The sequence below is a fragment of the Cydia amplana genome, chromosome 13, assembly GCF_948474715.1.
Source record: "Cydia amplana chromosome 13, ilCydAmpl1.1, whole genome shotgun sequence".
Lineage (NCBI taxonomy): Eukaryota > Metazoa > Arthropoda > Insecta > Lepidoptera > Tortricidae > Cydia > Cydia amplana.
The window spans coordinates 16,073,822-16,098,395 of NC_086081.1; the positions used below are offsets into that span (position 1 = coordinate 16,073,822).

General features: G+C 38.1%; 1 protein-coding gene and 1 long non-coding RNA gene across 3 annotated transcripts in view; one reads left to right on the plus strand and one right to left on the minus strand.

Moving 5' to 3' along the window:
* The window catches only part of LOC134653564 (connectin-like), a 41,181-nt gene extending 38,263 nt beyond the window's left edge, over nucleotides 1–2,918 (plus strand). For both annotated transcript variants that reach the window (XM_063508948.1, XM_063508947.1), the window contains exon 3: nucleotides 2,411–2,918. In XM_063508948.1, coding sequence (XP_063365018.1) covers nucleotides 2,411–2,841 — 431 coding nt within the window. In that variant the 3' untranslated portion in view covers nucleotides 2,842–2,918. The remainder of the gene's footprint in view (nucleotides 1–2,410) is intronic.
* Nucleotides 1–24,574, minus strand: part of LOC134653615 (uncharacterized) — a 119,222-nt gene that overhangs the window by 20,704 nt on the left and 73,944 nt on the right. The window lies entirely within an intron of this gene.

Here is a 24,574-nt window from a genome sequence, read left to right on the forward strand (position 1 = left end):
TTGGACATTTTGGGAAATATGGTGGAAATTGTTCAGCTTCATGTAGGTACTTTACCAGCATACCAATTTTTATAGAAATCTAAGATGTGATCGAAATGTACAAATTATTTGAGAAATGCTCAGGTACTCTGAATAAACATAATATTGTGCTGTTTATTATAAGATTTAACTTGAGACTTTGAATAGAAGACACTATTATCATGACTGTAGAAGGCAGGTCTTTGATGATGATTTTAATTTCGCACGACAAATTTTGCAAATCCCGGAGCACACGTGCTACTGTTGTGAAACAATATTTTACGAGAAGCAAAGACTGGGAGCTTAGACAGATGGGCTCTTCCTGTGACTTCCACGAGTATTTTAATAACGAAAGCCGAAGGCCGAGCTCCGCGTAGGGCCGAAGGCCCGAAGCGTAAGAAAGGTGCACGCTTTTTACAGTTTCCCCAAGTTTCTTAATTGTAAATACCGAAGGCCGAGCTTCGCGTAGGGCCGGAGTCTCGGAGCGTAAGAGAGGTGCATGCCTTCTGCAGCTTCCCCAAGTATCTTAATTGCGAAGGCCGAAGGTTCGCGTAGGGCCGAAGGCCCGGAGCGCAAGAAAGGTGCACGTTTTTTGCAGCTTCCCCAAGAATCTTAATTGCGAAGGCCGAATGCCGAGCTTCGCATAGGGCCGAAGGCTCGGAGCGTAAGAAAGGTGCACGCTTTCTGCAGCTTCCCCAAGTATCTTAATTGCGAAGGCCGAAGGCCGAGCTTCGCGTAGGGCCGAAGGCCCGGAGCGTAAGAAAGGTGCACGCTTTCTGCAGCTTTTCCAAGTTTCTTAAGTGCGAAGGCCGAAGGCCGACCTTCGCGTAGGGCCGAAGGCACAGAGCGTAAGAAAGGTGCACGCTTTCTGCAGCTCGAAGTATCTTAATTGTGAAGACCGAAGGCCGAGCTTCGCGTAGGGCCGAAGGCCCGGAGCGTAAGAAAGGTGCACGCTTTCTGCAGCTTTTCCAAGTTTCTTAATTGCGAAGGCCGAAGGCCGACCTTCGCGTAGGGCAGAAGGCCCAGAGCGTAAGAAAGATGCACGTTTTCTGTAGCTTCCCCAAGATTCTTAATTGCAAAGGCCGAAGGCCGAGCTTCGCGTAGGACCGAAGGCCCGGAACGTAAGAAAGGTGCATGTTTTCTGCAGCTTCCCTAAGTATCTTAATTGCGAAGCCCGAAAGCCAACTAATGGGAAATAATTATGTAGTTGCAGAGATATTAAGCCATATCACTTTTCAATACGTCTGGTTTTTGGGTCCGACCTATTTAGGTTTTTAAGCACGTTTTATGCTAACATATCAAATATCATCATGATGAAAGCTCCTTGAAGCAACTTAAGTGCCTTAAATCATATAAAAAATGTGGTTGGTTTGTATGGTCACTAAAATGTATAAAATAAAATAAATTAATTAAAAATTAAAAAGCACGACTGCAGTTTAAGAGCGAACTGAAAAGCTAAAAATAATTTATAGTTGTGTTAGGTACTCAACTTAATGAATGTAAAATATAATATATAGGTAAGTGTTCTTTCAGGGTCGTAAACAGCAAACGGAGAAGTTTAGGCTCATTTAGGGTCGTGACTGTACCTGTATATTTTATTTCGATGCAGTCGGGGACCTGTGAATGGGAAAAATTCAATATATCAAGGTCCCCGACTGCAACACTGAACACTTACCTATATATTATATTTTACATTCATTAAGTTGAGTACCTAACACAACTATAAATTATTTTTAGCTTTTCAGTTCGCTCTTAAACTGCAGTCGTGCTTTTTAATTTTTAATTAATTCGTACTCATATTGGCGCGAGCGAGACGTAACTACGCACGAATGATAACAAAATTACATTATTTTGACATAAAAATGTACATTCAAATTGACCTGATAATGCAGGGTAAGTCGTGGGTGCAGCAAGTATATAACATACGTTATTGCTTCTGAAAATAACATTGCACCATGACAAAGCGGCATTATATATTCAAGCTAATTCTCCGGGGTTTGTATGCGCTTCGGATTGTACGTAAGAGGATTACCAACTAGCTAATTTGAAATTAAACAAATTAAACCAACGAGAATGCAACAAATGCTCAGCTATTTAATTTACTATTAGGATTTTATGTACGCCGTTGGTAATAGCTTTGCGGGATTTAGCGAACATTTAAATCCTTTAACATTGAGAAGCTGGTATAGTATAATATGGTAATTTAATATGTAGGTATACAATTTTATAAACCGTAAACAATTTCAATGTTATATATTATACCTAACAAAATTAACCTATAGAAGACGAAAACTCGTTAGCAGGAACTTTAGCGTTTCACTTGACATCAGTGCTATCTTTTCTTCCACTGTATTTTTTAAAACATCATAATTAAAAGCATTTTTTTTCACAGGCAACAAGCTCACCTGCGACTGCCGTCTCCTCTGGCTTCACAAACTCAAGAACGAAACGCGGAGCAAACGCGTGAAAGCCTCCCTCGAACGCCTCACCTGCATCATGGACCTCAAACTCAAAATGGACCTCGGCAAAAAGAAAAACGACATACCGAAAAACCCAACGTCAACACATGACTACGACAATGATGAATTTGACGATGATAAATACGATGATAACATGCAAGATGACACTGTAGGTAATAAAGTTGAATACAGAAAACGGTTACTAGAAATATCAAGAGATGTGCTGCCTTGCCATAATAAATTAAGTTATGAAGCGTCTTATTCGCCTCCGACGCAGGACGAAGTGAAATATTACTATTCGGCGTCGAGTAATGTTGTAGCAATGACGGTACATATATCAATCTTTGTTAGTATAGTATTGTAAATACAGGTAGATAATTTGTAAATAATGAATGTGATTTATTATAAATATGTATATTAGACATACAGCGGTTGGGTGATGTTTTTTGACGATGTCAAATGCATTTCAGGTTTTTAAAGTACTAATATAAGACTGTTTTTTTTTTAATTTTATTTTGCTTTAGTTCTTTAGTTATATTTCTAGATTTCGTCATTATGCTATTTTGATCATTTTTTGTTACAAAATAGTAAATAAGACCACCCAGCCGCTAATTACTGATTTACTAAATAGGTATAAGATACTAAGCTTAGATAAGTCTGTTTGAATTTATAATAGTAACTTATAGTTTACAAATTACTCTAGAATATTTAAAGGTAAACTGAAAAATCACAAATCATTGTGCAAACAGGGCCCAATGTGAAGGCCAGCCACACTTACCTTATTGACCTTATATAGTTGTCCATGAGTGATGTCAAGTTCGTATAACATATTAATAACAAATGAAGTTGAGGTTTTGAAAACTTGAATGTTGTTCCTAATAATGCTTCTACTTATTTCAAATTTCCAGAGTTCCAGCTAACCGCAACCAAATTCAAACAAATTCGCAATAGGTATATCCTGAATAACATAGTAGGTAGTATTATTATGACTACTTATTATTTCAAAATCTGAGAGAGTTAGACCACCGAGTTAGGAGCAATTTATTTAATTAATTCGCCTCTGATTCCACTGTTCTCTAAAGTATACCATTATCTGAATTCATGAATAAAATTAGAATCTATTTTTGTTACCTAGAATGCTGTAAATAAGTGGGTAGTGTTATTGCTTGAACGATTCATTCCAAGTATTTTCATAGCTAGAATATTGAGCACTAATTTTCAGATAAAAGTTCTATTTAAAGGGAAGTTTATCACAAAAACTGATTGTATATTCTATCACTCAAAGAAAAATCTCCTTAAGCGCCTGGAATTTACTTAATACGCTTACCTATTTTAGTATTTATGTTTAGGGGAGGCCGGGTATGGTTGTCACAGCAGGCATAATATATAAAAACTACTAAGAAACGAACACAAAAGTTCATCGATTCATTCATTCATTACGTAATACCTCGGCCACACACTCGACGAGTGGTATGGGAAGTATAAGTTAGTATGCAGGGCAGTATGGTGGCCGATGACGAGTAACGAGGCCACACTACGTGCCTACTTCCCTCGCTAATACCTATTCGCTAGGTGCACGACTGGTGCTGCCCTCATTTTGGCGGACTTTATACGTTAAATCTTATGGAGTAAAATTAGTTCAAGCGGCTGCCGCTAGTACTAATGTCGGACATTCCATAAGATTACCTGTGTTTGTGACGATCAGCGCCACTTCCCTCTCCACCGACTGCGCACCTTGCCAATACCACTCGTCGAGTGTGTGGCCGCGCAGTAAAGAAGGAGAACTCTTACGATCTTTCAACACCGGTAGATATACTTATTCGTTCGTTTTCCTAGCTATTTGTTATAGCTGCTATAAGAAACAACCTCTGAGACGACCATACCCGGTCTCCCCTACTTATTAAACATACAACCGTTACAATCATTATAATTTTTTGTGTTATAAATTTTATGAAATAGCTATTTTATTTTTCATCTGGACTACAATTTATTTAATGGTGGGTTATTCAAACTTTACAAATGGATATACTTTTAAGATCACCTACAGTGCATCTCGCTTTTAACCCATTCAAGAAGACGCTAGTTGTGTTTGTTTTGTATTGGAATGCGCTTGGCACTGAAAGTGTTATTAAAATTTGTTCAAGTGAAATGCGATGCGGGTGATGTCAAAATGAGATTTGTGAAGTACAAATATGCCTACTGGTCCCTAATATATTATGTATCGTTAATCAAGATCGCTTTAATTACAATTTAAACATATGTATGTTTTATGATCAGTTTACTTTTACAGTATAAAGTGACTTACAGCCGTATTCGAACAATAAGATTGTAGTTCTTGTTTGACACTGACATATCCGATCCATATCGTTTCTATATGTAATATTTGACGTATCTTATTGTTCGAATACGGGTGTTAGCAAAACATTGATGTGTCTACCAAAGATTATTTTATAAAATTATAATAATTATTACTGTTTAGTATTACTTATCAAGTATTTTAGCATTCCGGTTCGATGTTTTCATGTGAGCGCACTTTGTAAATATTTGTCACTAAAAATTCGCTGTTATTACTCTATTTAAGGTGTGGCAACAATAAATTGATACTTTTCCATTCGGAGTTTGTTTCAGTCCCAGAATTTTCCTGAAATACGCGAAATTGTGTAAATAAATCTGTCGGGCAGCTGTGCATTTCACGAGTAGTGAACACAAATTGTACCGTACAAACGCAAAATAGCCTTTCTTTTTCTACAACTGTACGAGAAAGTATTATGAAGCGGGATTCGAACATTAAATCTTGACTTGATTTACTATTGATCTGATGTTACTATTACTCCGTACTTAATTAATAACTAATTAGTTACTAATACTACCACTACTATTAGTTACTAACTAGTGGGAGTAAGACTTACATACGGTTAGGTAACCCTTTATTGAACCCTTTATTAACATTAAACGGTAACAATTACCACCCTCAGTATAAATAAATAAAATAAATAAATATTATAGGCCATTCTTATACAAATTGACTAAAACCCACAGTAAGCTCAAGAAGGCTTGTGTCGTGGGTACTCAGACAACAATATTATTAAATATAAATACCTAAATACATAGAAAACACCAACGACAGAAACAAATACATGCGCCCATCACACGAATAAATGCCATTCCCGGGATTCATACCCGGGAGCATCGGCTTCATAGGCAAGGTCACTACCAACTTGGTCAGGACGGTCGTCAAACATCATAAAATAATATTTTACAGTACATATGGGGCTATTTTTCCGCACTAGTGCGTAAAATAGCACTTTTCGTGCGATGAAGGGCCATATGTACTGTAAAACGTTGTTCGATACACGTGCGAATAGGTAATTCGCAACTCGTGTCGATTTAAAACACTCCCTTCGGTCGTGTTTTAATTTATCGCCACTCGTTTCGAATTTCCTCTTTTTCGCACTTGTATCGAAAATAACTATTTTATGCCGAATAAAGGATGACTGACATGAAGACCGGACAAAGTGGAGAACTAAGACTGAGCAGAAAAGCGGACCCTGGCGCTAGGCCGGGGAAACGCTAGGTTGAAGAAGGATAAGAAAGGATGACTTACGGTAGACCGGGCCGGGCCCGGGCTGAGGCGTCCGACATATAATTTTCTATGACGGCTGATCGGTGATCACGTGGTGCTTTCCATAGAAAACGAAGCTCCAGAAGCTCCGACCCGGGCGCGGCCCGGTCTAGCGTGAGTCATCCTTTATTGGGACATTAAAGACGCGCCGAGGCTTGAATCGTGTAATTTAACTTTTAATCTGGTCTAGTCTGGTGGTTAGAGGTATGTAAATTAAATTCAAATTTCACAAGCTTACAACAATATGATACGTCCTTGACAAGTCAATAGGTAACGTTATGAAAATCAATGAACAATTAAGTACGTATTATTCCAGTTGTAATATTTATGTAGAAACTCAACGAAGCATTTTAACTCTGGTAACTTTAATTGTTATTTGTTATACAAGGGAGCAAATGATTCCAAAATTAAAACTTCAACGTAGCGAAGGATGACTCACGCTAGAACGGGCTGGGTTCGGGCCGAGGCAACCGACACTTCATTTTCTATGACAGATCACGATGATCACGTGATGCTTTCTATAGAAAATGAAGTGCTGGATGACTCGCCCTGGACCCGGGCCTTTCTAACGTGAATCATCCTTTAATGTGGCAGTCATCCAAAAATTGGCAGACATTGGTTTTACTCCTAGGCTCTTATTCGCCATTATTTTTACTTCTACTCTTATTCGCCAGGATCGAAAGCAATTATGTAAAACTCGCCGGATATGAATCTCCGCACTACGAATATACCTAATACTCGCTCTAGTGAAAGCCAGGTAAGTACATTAGGACCTACCCAATTCTTAATGAAAGCTACAAACAATGAACTAGTTTTTGAGCCAGATAGGGAATCCATTACATTTGACATTTAATAGCGTAAATATTGAAAAAACCGACCAAGTGCGAGTCGCACTCGCGCACGGAGGGTTCCGCACCATCAACAAACAATAGAGCAAAAAAAACGTGTTTGTTGTATGGGAGCTCCCCTTAAATATTTATTTTATTTTATTTTTAGTATTTGTTGTTATAGCGGCAACAGAGATACATCATTTGTGAAAATTTCAACTGTCTAGCTATCGCGGTTCGTGAGATACAGCCTGGTGACAGACGGACGGAAGGACGGACAGCGAAGTCTTAGTAATAGGGTCCCGTTTTTTACCCTTTGGGTACGGAACCCTAAAAATCATATTAGCGTGAACCCTAAAAAGTTCACCAAAAACTGACCATTTTATAACAATAGTTATGATTGCATACAATAGCGAAAACTAACATAAAATCAACGAAAACGCGGTTGTTTTGGAACACTAGTGACGTAGAATTAAAGCTCGATGCTGCCTATAAATCCAACTAGAAGTAGACAAAAATATTTTAGCGATGTTAAAATAGTTCACTGCAGTTTTGACGAGTAAAAACGTCGGCTTTGCGTTCGAAAGAATAATGCATGCGGGAAATGTGAAATGTAAAAATAAAAGCAACTTTTGTGCTGAAAAGGGATTTTGGTTGTGTTGCCGCAATAGCAAATTATGTATATTTACACACACACACACACACACACACACACACGCACACACACAAACACATACCTATTTTTAATTTTCATAGTTAAAATCGTCAAATTGTGGTTGGAGCAACTGTTAGCTTGTGCTTGACAGATGATGTTAATCCGTTAAGACACGTAAAATAAAGATAATGTTCCTAATCGTATGATGCTCTAGATTAATCTTAAAAATGCACTGCTCAGTGCTAAAGAATACAATTTAAAAGGTTAAGAAAAGATTTTTAGGTGAATCAACTTTTTGACCAACACAAAACTCTCCACAACTTTAAAACTTCATTTAAATATTCGTTTTTTTATGTTTCAGTTTATGGTGTATGTTAAAACATTCAATGCCTCCACCAAAATGTCTGAATTCAATGTCTGTTTAACCTAATAAACAAAAACTATGTAGGTAGAGGTAGGGTGGAGCAACTATTTCTTGTTGTTAATTTGTCCGGTCAGCTAGGAAACAATAGTAGCATAGTTTGTTAGAAGACATTGTACACCACCTTCCCAATGGAAAGGGTTTATAAGTGCCACAAAAAAGCGTGTTTGTTGAATTTAAATGTCTTAAATTCAGGTTTTAAAGAGTGACCCAAGAGAACGTAACCATGGCAACGAGTGACAAGCAAGTTGATTCACCCGTATATTAGAAGCTCTATTTCTTGTTAACTCCAAATATACTTTAGTAACGCAAGAGACACTCAAAACTGTAGGTCAAAAAGTTAATTTGCTTTAAAAGGTTAAAGGTCAAATTATGCCTCCTGAACTTAAAGTGAACACTTGCGTGCGGTCGGCAAGCATATAGAAGAACAATACTTGGTCCAAAAGCATTTCCCGCAAAGTTCTGGAAAGTTTTTGAACAATCTGTAATTGCGGCATCAAAATTATGCAAAGCCTACAAATTATAGGTGCGATAAAGTGGGGTAACGCAGCATTTTTTCATTCTCTTCGGCTTAATTTAATACCGGAACAACTTTGTTATTTACAGTTTTTCTCTGGACTTTTATTAAATACTAAAAAATTCGAGTATAATTATTTTGGTAATTAAAGCGGGGAACTAATTATCGCTAGAGTACAGATTGTTAAGGGGTTAATTTCGGGTTAATTTCGGGGTTAAAACTGGGTCGAGGCCAAACAAGTTTTTTAAAGTTTAACATAACTTAAACAAAGATTTCATTAGCCACATAATGTACATACTCGACTGTGTTTCTCGGCTAATTTTGAGTAATATCTTTAATTGAATTAAAGTATATATCTCAAGAAAAACACAGACAGCATGCATGGCAAAGGTGACAGTCCATTTCCAACCGCAGCTGCACTACTGTTCATTTTACTATGGAAATTGACAGTAACAGCGACGCGTTCAGTACCAGTAGTGCAGCTGCGGTCAGAAATGGAATGTTACCCTTAGTGGAGTCGGAGTATGCAGTTGTTGATTATCAAACGTAATGGTTCCTCTACACGATGGGCCAGCGCCGGCCACTCCAAGGGACGCAGCCATACGGCAGAATGAGACAGCAATATCACTTGCTCCCTATAACGCATAAATGCGTCCCTTGGAGTGGCCGGCGCTGGCCCATCGTGTAGAGGAGCCATAAGATCGGTAAGCTAATTATTGCATACCTGCTGATATCGACGAATTGTACAAAACTAAAAGATGGATACAGCGGCCGACATATTCTCAGCTGTCATTAATCTAATGTAAATATCATTCGATAGCGTGACGTGACCTACGCGTTTGCGTTAAGTGTCATTTGTCGTAAAGTCGTATTTGTATGAGATTTTGAGTTTCCACAACGTCCTGCTTGGGGCGCTATTCAAAATCCCATACAAAAATAGACATAACGCAATCGCGAACGCTCGTCACGCTATCGAATGAAATTTACACTAGGAGTTCTGAGCATAAGTATCCCATACTGAAACAGAATCGTAGTGCTAAATTGAACAGAGTAGGTATAACATACTCTGAAGGGCCACCGCGAAAACCGAATTTCGTAAATTGCGGGGAACTTTCTCTTTTACTCCAATGCAGGCGTAATTAGAGTGACAGAGAAAAATGCCCGCAATTTGCGAAATTGGTTTCCGCGGTAGCCCCCCCTGTTCAATTTAACACATACGATTCTGTTTATTATGCACGTGCTAGGCCAAGTTAATTAGAATTTGATTAGGTTTGTATGCATGTAACGGCATGCAATACCTAAGTATAAATGCTAATTAGTTTGCCGGTACGGTAACTATTAACAGAAAATCGAAATGTAATTATTTGTGTAACAAATAATTATAATTTGAGGTACCTACTTATTTTCAGATTTTTAATGAGTATTGAATAGCAGTTTACGTGACTACTACATAATAAAAGGCATTAAAATACGAGTGTGGGTTTATGAAACGAACGTGGTGAATTATTGAACGTATCATAGAGGGTTTACGATCTATATGTGTAGATAAAGTTACAAAAAATATTATTCTCAGGAGTTCAGAAAGAAATTATTTTGTTTTCGAATTAAATATGAACCATTCTCTCGCAGCGCATAAGTATTATTGCCATTCAACAAGGGAATGCTGCCAGCATCTTTGGCACATGTAATGCTACGGGGGCCTTATTTAGATGTATTTTAATTTATATTAGTTTAGTTTTTAATTTTATTATAAGTAGTTTATTTTTAACGTTAGTTTTAAATTTTAGATTGTATTTTTTTCTTTAACGTCTGATGTATTTGTTTTATTAGGGTTCCGTACCCAAAGGGGACCCTATTACTAAGACTCCGCTTTCCGTCCGTCCGTCTGTCTGTCACCAGGCTGTATCTCACGAACCGTGATAGCTAGACAGTTGAAATTTTCACAGATGATGTATTTCTGTTGCCGCTGTAACTACAAATACTAAAAACAGAATAAAATAAAGATTTAAGTGGGGCTCCCATACAACAAACGTGATTTTGACCGAAGTTAAGCAACGTCGGGCGGGGTCAGTACTTGGATGGGTGACCGTTTTTTTGCTTGTTTTTTTGCTTGTTTTGCTCTATTTTTTGTTAATGGTGCGGAACCCTCCGTGCGCGAGTCCGACTCGCCCTTGGCCGGTTTTTAATATAATTTACGAGTTAATAAAGATACCTAGTATATAGTTAAAAAATAATTATGAACCTTATAATATACAGAAAAACTTGTAACTAAATTTTCTATATGAATTTTGTATATTATGCCTGGTTCAGAACTTCTTGTACTTACCCACTTGACTTTTTTTATTTAATTTAAAGACTATCTAAACCAATGCAAAAAATATTTACCTTCATACATTCTTGATCAAATGACATGTGCAGAAACAAATCGTTTCCGGTGCCATTGTTTGTTTTTCAACAAAATCGCTTATGATAAATGTATTGCGCTCGTAATGGACAATGGTCCTTTCGCTTTGTGCCTATGATTAATGAGTGTTTTAAAAACCTAAATGCTGCACGCAACCCTTTGGCGTGGAAAAATGTCGCTGACATAAAAATTGGGTAACGTTATAATTATGGGGAGGTTATGACGGACGAAATAATCCGTTATATATCTATCTCATACACACATATCTACGTCGTATCTCGCACTGCTACTCAAGGTTAAAACGCAGTTACTCTGTAGGGGAAACTTTCCTTAATCGTACCTGCGCCTAAAACGTACCCTATCAAGATCTCGAGCTGTGAAACTGCAGTGGCGACGCCTGTGCTATAAAATGAAACTACTAGTTCGCTATCTCTCATCACCCGTATAACAATTCCACGCTGCCCCTCCGTATGAAAATATTCAAAAAATAAGTAATTTTGCTATTTTCGAGTATTATTTTTCGTTGATACGTAAGATGTTCAATTCCGTACATGTCGAGATATGGAAATTATTTTTTTTATGCTTAATTATATACTCTTTAACGGTTTGAAATAATGGACGACAGACGTCAGCCCGGCAGCCTTTTTTTTACGCGGCAAATTTAAAATCATTAGTTGTCATGTGCCTTATTCGTACTGAACACTTTGTTTTAATTCGTACTTTAGAAGACATATACAATGCACATATCGTAAAACCTGGATGCACGAACTATGTGCTGGAGTTGATAAAAATACTCATAATTTTATTTCTGATGACTGCAATGAGTTAGAAAATACAGCTAGATCTGCGATAGATAATTAAAATGTTCGTTCTATATTTGAGATGATTGGCGACAGAAGTGGACAAATTATTTAGATTAGTGACTCAATTATAATTAATATTACTTATGTATGTGAATTGCGGTGATTATGAGACTGATACAAATTATAAGATCTCACAGTTTGACATGGATACATACGGGTACGATATAGGAATATACGGGTACGTTTTAGGGACAATTAGGCCTAAATCGTACCTTTTCCACTTTTTTTAGAAACTTTTTTTTCTCAGAAGTTGTTGAGGTTTAAGTTTAACTTGCTACTTTTGTTGATTCGTTATTAAATAAAGATTCTTTACACACAATTTGTATTTTTTTTATTAATTGTATTTCCAAGAAATTTGCATTTTCTCTTAAGGGGTACGAATTAGGCAAGTTTCCCCTATACTATAAAACCGGGGATCCTATATATCTATGGGCCCAATTCGGATTTTGTAATAGACATCTATTAGATATATTTTAGACATCGCCAAGATACGATAACGATATGTTTAAAATCTAACCAGTAAAATTTGACATTTCCGCGATTCTGGAGATACTCTTGAACGATTTCCACAAGATACTACTTAGAGATCTAATTCACATCTAATAGATATCTAACACGATCTATCGTAAAAGTGACATTGGTTGCCGGAATTGGGCTGCAAAAGAGAACTAGTCGAAATCTAAACTGTAACGTATCTAGAATGGATCTAGTACGTGTCGTCTCTTGTGAATATCTTGAAGTTCTAATACGGCAGTCTGTGTGCCCGACGGGTACGTGGATTGAAAGCGGCAACCGCGTCTGCTGGTGGAGCCGATCGGCAGAACCAACCAGGCGGCCTAGCCAAGGTGACGATCGCTATCGAATCGCTTTATGTCTCTCTATCACTCTTCCATATTAGTGTGACAGTGACAGTTGCATTTCGTTCGCTACTGAGCGTTAGCGATTGGCATGTTGGCTACGGGGCCTGCTTCGTAAGGCGCCTCTCAGTCGCACCATCCCGTCCGTACACTAAATTTAGTGGCTGATCAAACTGACTTGTTTTTAAGTAATTTGTCCCAATTTGTAATTGTTATTATAATTAATATAAGTTAATATAAAATACATAGTTATAGTCCGACAAGATATTGTAGAAAATTATTGAGGGCGCCAGTGCACTTCCTACGTAATTGTCACATTTTTGACGTAAAGTTATTAAACATGGCAACAATTTAGTTTGGATTTTTTTTAGTTCCACTTCCATTTTATTAAAGTCTACTATTGTATGTCGTACGGCACTATTGTATTAGGGTTAACCAGTACAGATAGTTGCTAAGTGAAAAAAATTAAAATAAATAAAGGCCGTTGAAATATGCGTAAGGACACGCCTTCCATTGATAGTTTGACGTCTGGCCGAGAAATGGCACAAGAAAATCTTCTTGTTTAATCAAACAGAGCCGTATCAACGTCAATTTGCATAGCTCTTTAATCTTCTTAGGAATGGGAAACGCTAATTGTAGATGTCACTCACGGCGACGGTTTCCTCCTTTGAATGAAATTTGACTGCCGGTCAGAACCAATTGTACGAAGATGGCGTGAGTAGGGTTTGCACGACGGATCCGAAATGTATGGGAATATCCGCGGATCCGGATCCAGGTCCGGATAATTTCATACATTTCGGATCCGGATTGCAAACACTATTAGGCGTGAGGCCTATTGTGCTTTAAACATCTTTACCGCTACCACCAGTTTTGACATTGACATATTCGCTCACGTCAGAGTAAGGCCTGAGTGGACGCTCGAAGCGGAGCGTTCGGCGGGGCGTGCAGCGTGGCGTCGGGCTCACAAGTGATTTGAGCAGCGTGCACTAAGACCGCTCCTTTGCATTTGTTTAACATGCACCCCGCACGTCCCGCCCCGCTGCACGCCCAACTCGAGCGTCCACTCAGGCCTTACACTAAGTATCTTACTTTCTATGTATCTCGCTCGTACTCGCATATTAGTGCAAGCGAGATGTACAGAAAACAATTGACGTAGACGTGAGCGAATATCACAATGTCAAAACTGGTGGTTGCCGTAGGTACTGATGATGGGTTCATCTTATTTAAATACTACCTTGAGTCAATATGCGCAGCTGCTTTAGTCAGCCGCTCATATTCATATATTATTCATTTTATTTGTATTAATATACCTACATTGTCAGTTTTATAATTAGTTACATAGGTACCTCACACTGATTGGTCAAGAGTCTGAAGATCCTAACTTTCTTTATACTATTTGGGTGGCAAACAAGCATTCGGCCAGTCTTATGGTAAGCACTCACCGAAGCCTATGGAAGCCTGCAAATTCAGGGGCTTATATGCGCGTTGCCGACAATTTAAAAACCTGTACTACACTTCTAACAGTTTTGTATGATTGACGGTTAGTTTCACTAGACTTATATCGACCGGGATATGAACTGTGATTACCTTTTGTATTGTTTTCGAGCTCCCGATATTTCGGCGCATTTACATGCGTCTTGTTCACGGGTAACCCTGAACTCTGTTACCCATGAACAAGATGCATGTAACTGCGTCGAAATATCTAAATCGCTGTTGAATATATAAATATAAAGGGTAATCACGGTCAATATAAGTCCTGTACACTCCTTTTTTGAAGAACCCTGTATACATACTGTAGCCCCCCGAGAAAACCTCGGCTGGAAGCTCATTCCACAGCCGGAGAACATAACTAACATACCTAAAAAGTTCATATTTTCCTAATGGTTGAAAATCATACTTAATATTTGTTTAGGACTTGAGGTATATTCCAAACAAGTATTTCAATGAACTATGAGCTAAGTGTGTCTCAAAATAATGGCGAAAGCTCACGCTATCACTACGGTTGTACTAAATACAAACTATTTTTGTTAATTTCGTTCTTAGCGTGTTGAAGTACCTTTAAACTTCTGCCTAGAGCTCTAAAGGTAGGGTTACCATAAGTGAGAAATTTTCGAATTTTGGTCGTTTTTAAAATTTGCAAATTTAAATAGTTGTCTTGTCTTTTTTTATGCCTTCTTAGTACCACACTGTGTAATTTACCTACTGATTTTCTCCACTTTCTTGTCTGATTTATTTTTTTATATTACCCAATTACACAATTTCACACTGTTAAAAAACTTCGACATTTTCAATTGCTATTTAAACGATCAGCAAAAAAATACTAATTTAACCTAGAAACTAATTGCACAGAAAAACACCGTTTTGATGTGGAAATCATTATTTCTTGAGCGACAATAATTTTGTGAGCGACAATTTAAAATATCTTATTTTGAATCTATAATCAAAGTTTAAAATAAAAGAACCGTGAATCGTTGACGTCAAAGTATTCAATATGTATGTGGTGACCCTATCTAAACGTGCAAGTTGGACGGTTTCCACCACAAGTTCACGCCTGGCAATCAATGTTGCTTCCCGAAACCGTAAAACATCAAGAGTTCATGGATTTCATACACCCATATACCTCTTTTCCATTGGTTGGTAGCCCTGGGCGTTTCTAGTTAGAAATTTCAGGTGTTATAAATGATGCTGTCAATTTGAAAGGTTGATGGCCTACAGACAAGACTAATTAATTAAAAGATTATTTACTAGTCTAGCTATCTACTACACCAAGTTTTTGTTAACGGTTGGTTTAATAGGAATGTATCAACCTTTGTTGTATAAACGGCCCAATACAGGGCACATCAGGTCTCATCCTATTGGCCAAGAGCGTTTCTATAAGCCAAACGAGAAATGAGAACCTTAATTACATATAAATTATTTTATTCATATCGGGAATAATTTCTTTAAAGGGTGAAATGAGGGATACATTACACTACTACTCTACGCGGATAAAAACACGGGCTGAGGCTAGTAAGGTGCTTTGGGGTAATTTCGACAACGAAGTAATAAATAAAATCTCTAATATTTACTAAATTTGACCCACTTCCCGATTCTCGATTGATCTGAAATTTTGCATGCACATTTAAATCAGATGACAATGCAATAATTATGATGACATGGCTCTGATGATGGATACAGATGGAAACTCTGTGTTACTATATTTGGGCTGTTAAAATATATTTAGGGTTGTCTAGTATTAGTTGTACCTGTGGAACGAAAAGTATCAGTCAGCGATAAAAGCTTGTACCAAAAATGTTTTTGCAAAAAGCTTATTTTATTAAAAAGTGCTAGTACATTGAAGTCTCTACTCACTTTAATGAATTCCGCCCCATTTCGCTTACTTACAATCTATTAACCGACGCGTATAAGGCTCTATTCCAAAGTCCATAATGACAGGATATTAAACGAGAACCTTTTTAATGATTGATGGGCTCAGGCGATAGATTTAATCTGTCATAACATTACAATGATTCTATAGAACCCGTTTCTATGCAAATAAATTGTATAGAATAAAATGAGGAAATTAATGTAGTGATTAATTGGTTTTTGATATTAACGTTTGTTAAATGAATTGAGTTTTAACTAGACTAACAGGCCAATTCGAATGTGCACCTGACAACAAATTGGTATCATATCAGTTAGCTGTCAGAGCGAAATGAACGGCCGAATGACAGCTAACTGATTTGATTCCAATATGATTCAAGAATCGGTTTAATGTCAGACCAGCTATTATGGTCGTATTTTTATCACCTGTCATGCCATGCGTCACTTTCGCACTTACATATTTGTTAGAACGTGACAGCCATGGTGATAAATGATAAAGAGTCGGCCATCTTAGCCCTAGGTGCACGTTCGAATTGGCCTGTGTAACTCAGTAAATGTTGAGTTAAAACGTCGATTGTGATAAAATATTGTTAGACTTCTGAAATATATTACTAGATTGACGTGTGTACGTATCCGTATATTTGTGGTGAAAAAGGTATCAAAAATTGCTAAAAGAGTTTTCTATTTATAAAGTGATATTCGGATGACGACTGCAACTCGCTGCAGCAGCTTCTAGTATGATACGCCTACGATTCTCGACATACTTATTTAATTGTTGTTTATGAATATTCTTCCAGGTGTAAGGAAAACAAAAACAATCCTCACTTATCTCGATGAATATTTGATCGAGTACAGAAACGTACAAAACTTAATTTACCATTTGTTTTCGTTCCCCACTATAATTTAGTGGCTGACTCGAATAGCTCTAATGAATAAAGTTTGGTTTATTTTCTGATCAGATAAGCATGTTTGTTGAGTATTTTGTCTGGCACATGAGGTTTTAATGGTTTTTTTTTTGTCTTACACTTAACTAAAACTAAGAAAACCCCAACGCTATATGTAAAAAAATCCATTTCATGCCAAAAATGCCCTTCTACATTTTGACATTTGTGTTTGTGAAAAAAATAAAATTTAACAAAGATTTGCTAAGTTTTATGAATACCCGGTACACTCTTTTCAGACGTATTCTCTTGAGAAAACCTCGGCATTTACAAATTATACCATTATTCAAATTATATTAGCGTAATGAAAACCCACATACATTAGCATACTAATGCAAGCTACCGAAAGCAAAAGTGAAAATATCCATCGCGTGTCAAGAATCATTAGTTAAAAAGATAAGGCTTGTCACCATCAATAATTGCTCTTGATGTATTGCTGAGTGACAAAGTCGGAACAGTGTGGTGTTTAGGGCATTAGAGCGTATTAATAATGTACTGAGCTATAATGGGTGACTTAGAGGTGTGTTTATAATATAATAATAATTATTAGTTAAAATTAGGTAGTAGCATTTAATTACGAGAACTCGTAATTAAATAAATCGTCGATTTTAACTCGTGGGACTTACGACGCTATTAAAAAACTCTTATATTTCTAATTCAGTAAAAATCATGAAGACATATTTGATTCAAATTTTAGTGGAATATTGGCTTATTTTGTAATTGATAATCATAGGGAAGGTACAGCAATACAGCAGCCGGGCTAGCACATGATTGGCGCGACAGTATCGCGCGGCGAGCAGACTACCCGTCCCTCTTTAATTAACATAGAAAAAGATGGGTAGTCTATCTCGCGAGGCGAAAAACAAATTCCATGCAATTAAATACTCCTAACTCTTATAATAATTATAAATTCGAAAAAAAATCAAACGAAGGGGCGTAGCTGTGGTTGATATACATCAATTTGAGTCAATCTATTTTCAATAATGTTAATATCCAGAGAGGAAAATGGGGACTACGTTTGTATACGGGCAGGCGGTTTCGGATCTTTCGTCCACTTTCTTCTTAAGCGTCGCAAGCTGATTAAGAAACGTCGTATATACTACAAAGTTAGATGAGAGTTAGACGTTTTTTATTTGTTTATATTAAACGTGGCTATAGTGCGTGCTTTAAGCCATAAAACCACGTACCAACATGTTACCAGGTTTACAAGGTCGTTCCGAAAGGGGAAAAAATCCTCGTAATAAATACATAAAATTCTTGTTTAAACATCTACGTGTTTTGGCCAAGGTTTGTGTTAGTTTAGCTAAGTAGGTCGTTCGAGTGTCGTAAATTTAGGAAACGCTTTGGTTTTGTCGTGCACGTCCAAAACTTAAACTTGGTGTAAAACAATAACTAGTGGCTCTGTGAGCTCTGCTGCAGGGTTGCAGATCTCGCAACATGCTTATAATGTAAAAAAAAAACAGCTGTGCACACTTACAATGGTTTCAAGCGTTATTTGTTGTAATGGGTAAAGGATGACTCATGCTAGACCGGGCCGGGCCCGGGCCAAGGCGCCCGACATGTTATTTTCTATGACGGCTGATCGGTGATCACGTGGCGCTTTCCATAGAAAACGAAGCGCCGGATGCTCCCGCCCGGTCTAGCGTGAGTCATCCTTAAATCCTTTGTACCATATTCCACTACTTCAAACCTTTTCAAAAAAAAAACGAAATGACAAAAAAATCAATGTGTCTAAATCCGGATCCCTTTGTGTGACATAATTATTAAAAGTTATAATGGAATGATTGTCAGATTAGCATTAGTCATAATTCAGTACCTACCCCTAGCACATGATTGGCGCGACATCGACAGTATCTCGCGGCGAGATAGACTACCCATCTTTTTCTAACTATTTAAATAAAAGAGGGACGGGTAGTCAATCTCGCCGCGAGATACTGTGGCGCCAATCATGTGCTAGCCCGGCTGAAACCGTTTACAGGATTTTCGTAAGGTTGTCCTATAGATAGGTTAGGTTTGTTTTATGGCAATCCTGAAAAGTTACACGTTTCTGAGAAAAACCAAATTATGACTTACGAAAATGCGGACAAACAATACATTACGACTTAAAATTTTATGGGAAACAATAGAGACCCGTCTAAATCAGAACGGTACCTAAACCCCGAAATACTGAACGAAAGCCGTGCTCAAACTCGGCGTGACACTTTTTAAATCGTAAGGTAATTTCATCCCAACGATATAGAATGCAAAGGTTGCGATATCGCAATATCCGCGACAGCCCGACTGACAGCGAATGAAATTAAGGCTTTTTAATATGCGGTTCGGAGATGGAATTGAAATTTTAGGATCAAAAGTCGTCTAGACGCCGCCCCGGTTATCTAAGGGTAACATTCCATTTCTGACAACAGCTGCCCTACTGGTACTGAACGCGTCGCTGTTACTGTCAATTTCCATAGTAAAATGAACAGTAGTGCAGCTGCGGTTGGAAATGGACTGTCACTTCACTGTCACTGGCTAAAAAGGCATTCCACAAGGTCTACTTTGTCGGCAGCCACCTCTACCTCTAAAGGTCTATAACCTACATAAATATGTTTATATACCGCGTTGAATTTCAAGTTAAGTTATCAAACTTCATCAATGTTAACATGCCAAATATTGACTTCTTAGCTTAATCAGTAGACTAAGCGTAGACGTGCTCATAACATTGCACATTGACAAATTCTTTTTAAAAAAAAATAAATAAAATAAAATAAAATAAAAATAAAATAAAATAAAATGCATTTAATTCAGACAAACATGGTCCATATTTTGTTAGTACATCTTAATCTAAATTTAATACTTATAGCTAAGGTTAACTTAAAATAAACTTAAATAACTATCTTAGGTACTAAAGATAAATGCAGAGAGGACCAGTGCCTTATCAGGCCACTGTCCCACCTGCCAGCCACGACGGCCAGGAGACTGTGGCGGCTGTCGCGCACCCTGCGGAGCGTCGCGGCGCAGCGCTTGCGCAGTGTCGCGTGGAAACCGTCCACATGAGCATCAGCGAACATGCCGGACGCACTGCAGTACCGAGGCAGCCGCAACAGTACCCTGAACGCGTCATTATATTGTACGCGCATCGCGTTAAAAGCCCTTTGCGTGTATCGAGTCCACAGGCTGCAGGTGTACAGCGATGTACAGAACGCTCGAAATAATGTTATTTTTACTTGCGCTGTACACCGGCTGAACCTGCGAGCTATCATATTGGCCCTCACGGCCAAGGCCCTCCGCTCCCTCTCGATATCAGCGTCATCGCAGAAATCGTCGGTTACCAAGTGCCCAAGGTATTTAAAAGAGGTAACCCTTTTCAGTTGCATGCCATTCAAACAAATGTGTGGGATGTGTGATGGGCACTTGCTTCCCGCTTTGAAGACCATATACTCGCTCTTGCTTACATTATATTTAAGGTTATGCGCTAGGGCATATGACTCACACCTCTCAATAAGCAATCTCAGACCACCGACCGACGGGCTCAACAGTACCATGTCATCGGCATAGCTTATGTTATTGAAGCATACCCTATCTATATGACAGCCCACACGTGTACTGCTGAGCTCGCCGATCAAGGCATCGATATACAAATTGAAAAGTTTAGGTGAGGTCAGTCCCCCCTGCCGCACCCCGCACACCAGACCGTACTCGTCCGACAACACATTACCCCAGCGAACACAATTTCGTTGGCCAGCATACCAACACCTGAATATGCGTGTGAGCTCCTTAGGAAAATGCACTTCATCTTCTTTTTTTATCGACGAAAATTAATTTACAAAATGATATTTCTTATTAACTTTCTGTTGCTTCATGCATGAAATAAAGCACCAGAAGATTAATAGAGAAACGTAGATGGCGTATAAAACCATAAATGGTAGGTAATTTGATTGTGACGTCACATGCTCCTGTTTCATACAAATTCCATAGTAGAAAAATCGTTTTGACAGTTCGAAAAAAGAAACTGACTTGATTAGTAGTCAAATACCCTACTGTAAAAACAGTGTTTTTTGGCTAAAAATATCATATAATATTCTTTAAATAGTTTTATACAAAGTTAATCCACTCTTATTTATTTAAGTACCTAGTTTTATATCAAAAAACACGGAACTAATAGAGCTTGTAAAAATACACTTGTCACGAAAAGGGTTTATGTTCCACTGTTCCCCAAAATAAATGTAACCTTTTCACACTAAGGTCTTCGAAATAACACGGCGACGTGGAATTCTTTATTTGCATGTTAGTGGCCCGTTAAGAGGGAATTGTGAACTGCAGGCACAGACAAGACATCCTCTAGACTGAGCATAGTAACGCTACCCCCTCTGCCACTTATACGGTAGTTTTACTCCATCTTCGAGTCAATCCCGTGCCGTGATTGGTCCGTGTCTTTGAACGGACCAATCACGGCACGGGATTCGCTCACGTCGTCCCCCCGCAACCCCGTATTTTTGGCAGGATCGGTTTCATGAAATAATTGCTCTAAACTCAGTCTAGAGGATTCCTAGTCTATGACTGCAGGTATTCGACTTGTATGGTTCGCGACATTTGCTATGTCACTAACTAAAGCAACCAATATGAAGTAAAATTTTCCATGAATTGTAAAATTTCACTGTTCGGAATTCAATCACAATTGGTTCAATAGAAAAAGCCATCCAAAGGAGGAACGCAGCCAGCCTTATAGGAACCCTCCCACAGGGATCGGACCTGGGTGATCTAGCCTAATATATACATACTGGGCTAGGTCACCCACATTTTTTTATTTTTTATTTTAGGTGTTAGTTTTAGTTTTGTAGGTAGTTTTAATTTTAGGATACTTATTATTGTAAGTTTTTTATTAATTATGTTTATGGTTTTATTAAATAAAAAACATAGAAAATAATTACGTTATGGGCCCGTTTCTCAAAAGCTTGTAACTTGTAATACAAGTGGAAGTCCCTTTGTAACAAAAGCTGTCATAAAGTGACTTCCACTTGTATTACAAGTTACAATAAGCTTTTGAGAAACTGGGCCCCAAAGAGAAACAGGTGATGTTCCCATAGTTATTATGACCAAAAATTGTTAAAAAGTTGTAGAAGATAGAAAGTTTTGGACCAACTGCAGTCTCTTAAAATTATATCAGCGTAATTTTTTTTATCCTAAAATATTTTTTTAAACACATAACAATATGTAGACGTACGTCTTTTTCGTCTCGAATATCTGCATTTAAAAGTCAAGCATTAGGCACAATGACAATTGTTATTTTTTGGATATTGACTCTTTCCTCTGAACAAAGTGTATGTATATTGTGTATCCCTCACGTAAAATGTGGCCTTGCTCACAGAAGGGTCCTTATGCTTAAAGTGCAATAAGAATATCTGAAATTCCAACATACTCCACACCCTTCTCTAATGGAAAGTAACAAATATTCTGATACTCCACAGTACATGCACCGTTCCACTATGTATACTAGAAAGGCTATAAAACGCCACCACTAGGTACCGCAAATAAGAGCGAGTGTTGCAGTGTCATGTAATAAATAAACACATAAATATGCCATTAGTTGGTGCACCTGTAACTTCCCTAAGACTTCGGGGCAACAGTCACACCGTATCGAAGACTGCAATACATGAAACCGACTAGAATCAGGCTAATAACTCTGCGCTGATAGCACAGAGTGTGCAAGTGTTATTTCACACAACACAGGATATGGATAGGTATAGGTACGGTAAAACCACCCAACTATATAATAGCCTCGTGACGCCCACCATACAAAATTATAGCCAAGGAAGTTTGAACCTTGTTCTATTTTCAATTGGGTTGAATTTCATTTTTTAGAAAATTGTACGAGACAAATGAAATGCTACCTTCTTTGTTATTAATTAAGGTTGACATTCCATCGAAACTGTACATCCTAATGTACATTGGGCGGCACGAGGATAGTGCAAGAGCTCCCAAATGTCGTGTAAAATTAACTCGAGTAGGGTGACTGCTGTAGTTATTAGCCACTACATACTTACAGTACATGGCCACTATTGGCCACTCCAATAAGACTTCTTTTCGTTAGTTTTTTTTTTCTGATTTGTTAGGAAAGGGCTAATTAACTATTTAGTGGCCAATAACTATAGCAGTCAGAGGTGATCATTATTTGTATGTCGTAGTTCTATGGCAACATGTTAATTAAAATGGAAGAAAAAAACTAAGACAAAGACAAACAATAACGGCGCTTTCTCTGCTACTCCTACTGAAAGTGCCATGAGACCATCGTGTTAGGTCATCTCCCCCTACCCCATTGTTACCTCTCAAATATTGTCCCTCTGAGGCGTGCCAAGGAAATTACATACACATGATGCGCCTGATACGCCTGACACTAGACGTTACTCTACCGGTTATAACGCACATCATCAACACGTCAATCGTAACAAACGCTTACCCAGAAGCCTGGAAAATAGCTAAGGTAAATGCGATACCGAAATGTAACAAGACCGAAGAATATAAAGATCTGAGACCGATTAGTATCCTGCCGGTACTATCAAAAGTTCTGGAAAAAATAATCTGTGAGCAGTTATCTAAGTATCTAGAGGATAATAGCCTGCTCCCATGTACACAGTCAGGCTTCCGCAGCAAACATGGAACGGCGACAGCAATAGCGAAAGTCACAGATGATATTATTGCAGCATCAGACAGGGGAATGGGAGCCATTCTGGTACTCTTGGATTTCTCGCGTGCCTTTGACTGCCTCAATCCAACATTGCTACTTTCCAAAATGGCACATTATGGAGTATCCCCGTCCTCATGCAAATGGTTTCACTCTTTTCTTACCAATCGAAAGCAGTATGTTGAAATGGAAACAGATCAGGGCGAAGTACTGAAGTCACAAACACTAGAAATTACACGCGGTACACCACAGGGCTCTATTTTGAGCCCGTTGCTGTTTATTCTTTACACAGCGGATTTAGTCATGAACATTGAACATTGTAATGCTCACTTATACGCGGATGATACTCAGCTATACTACTCTTTTGCGCCAAACGATTTGGATATTGCTCTTAAAAAAATCAACGCAGATTTAGAAGCCGTAGCGAAATGGTCAGGTAAAAATAACCTCATCCTAAATCCAGCTAAATCCCAGTACATAATACTAGGAAACAAGTGGCAGTGCTTAAAAATAAAGGAACAAAACCCCAGAGTATCGATAGGGACGGCGCCGGTCACGCAAGTAGACACAGCCAAAAACCTCGGGTTAGTCATGGATGGACAATTGAGATATATTGAACATGTAAATACTAAAGTCAGAAATGCCTTTTACCGATTAAAAATACTATACAGAATTCGCAAATATCTCTCAGAAAAAGTTAGGGAAATTCTCGTAGAAGCATTAATACTGGCACCCTTTAACTACGCAGACATAGTATATGGACCCAGGCTATTAGCAGATACAAAAAAATACATACAACGCATTCAAAATGCGTGTACTCGTTTTTGCTATGAAATTCCCAGACGAGCGCATATTACTCCTTATCTGAACGACAAGGCCAAAATGAATATGACAAACAGGAGGACAATGCATTTGGCCTGTGCAGTACGAAAAATATTAGAATATGAGAAGCCCCGTTACCTATTT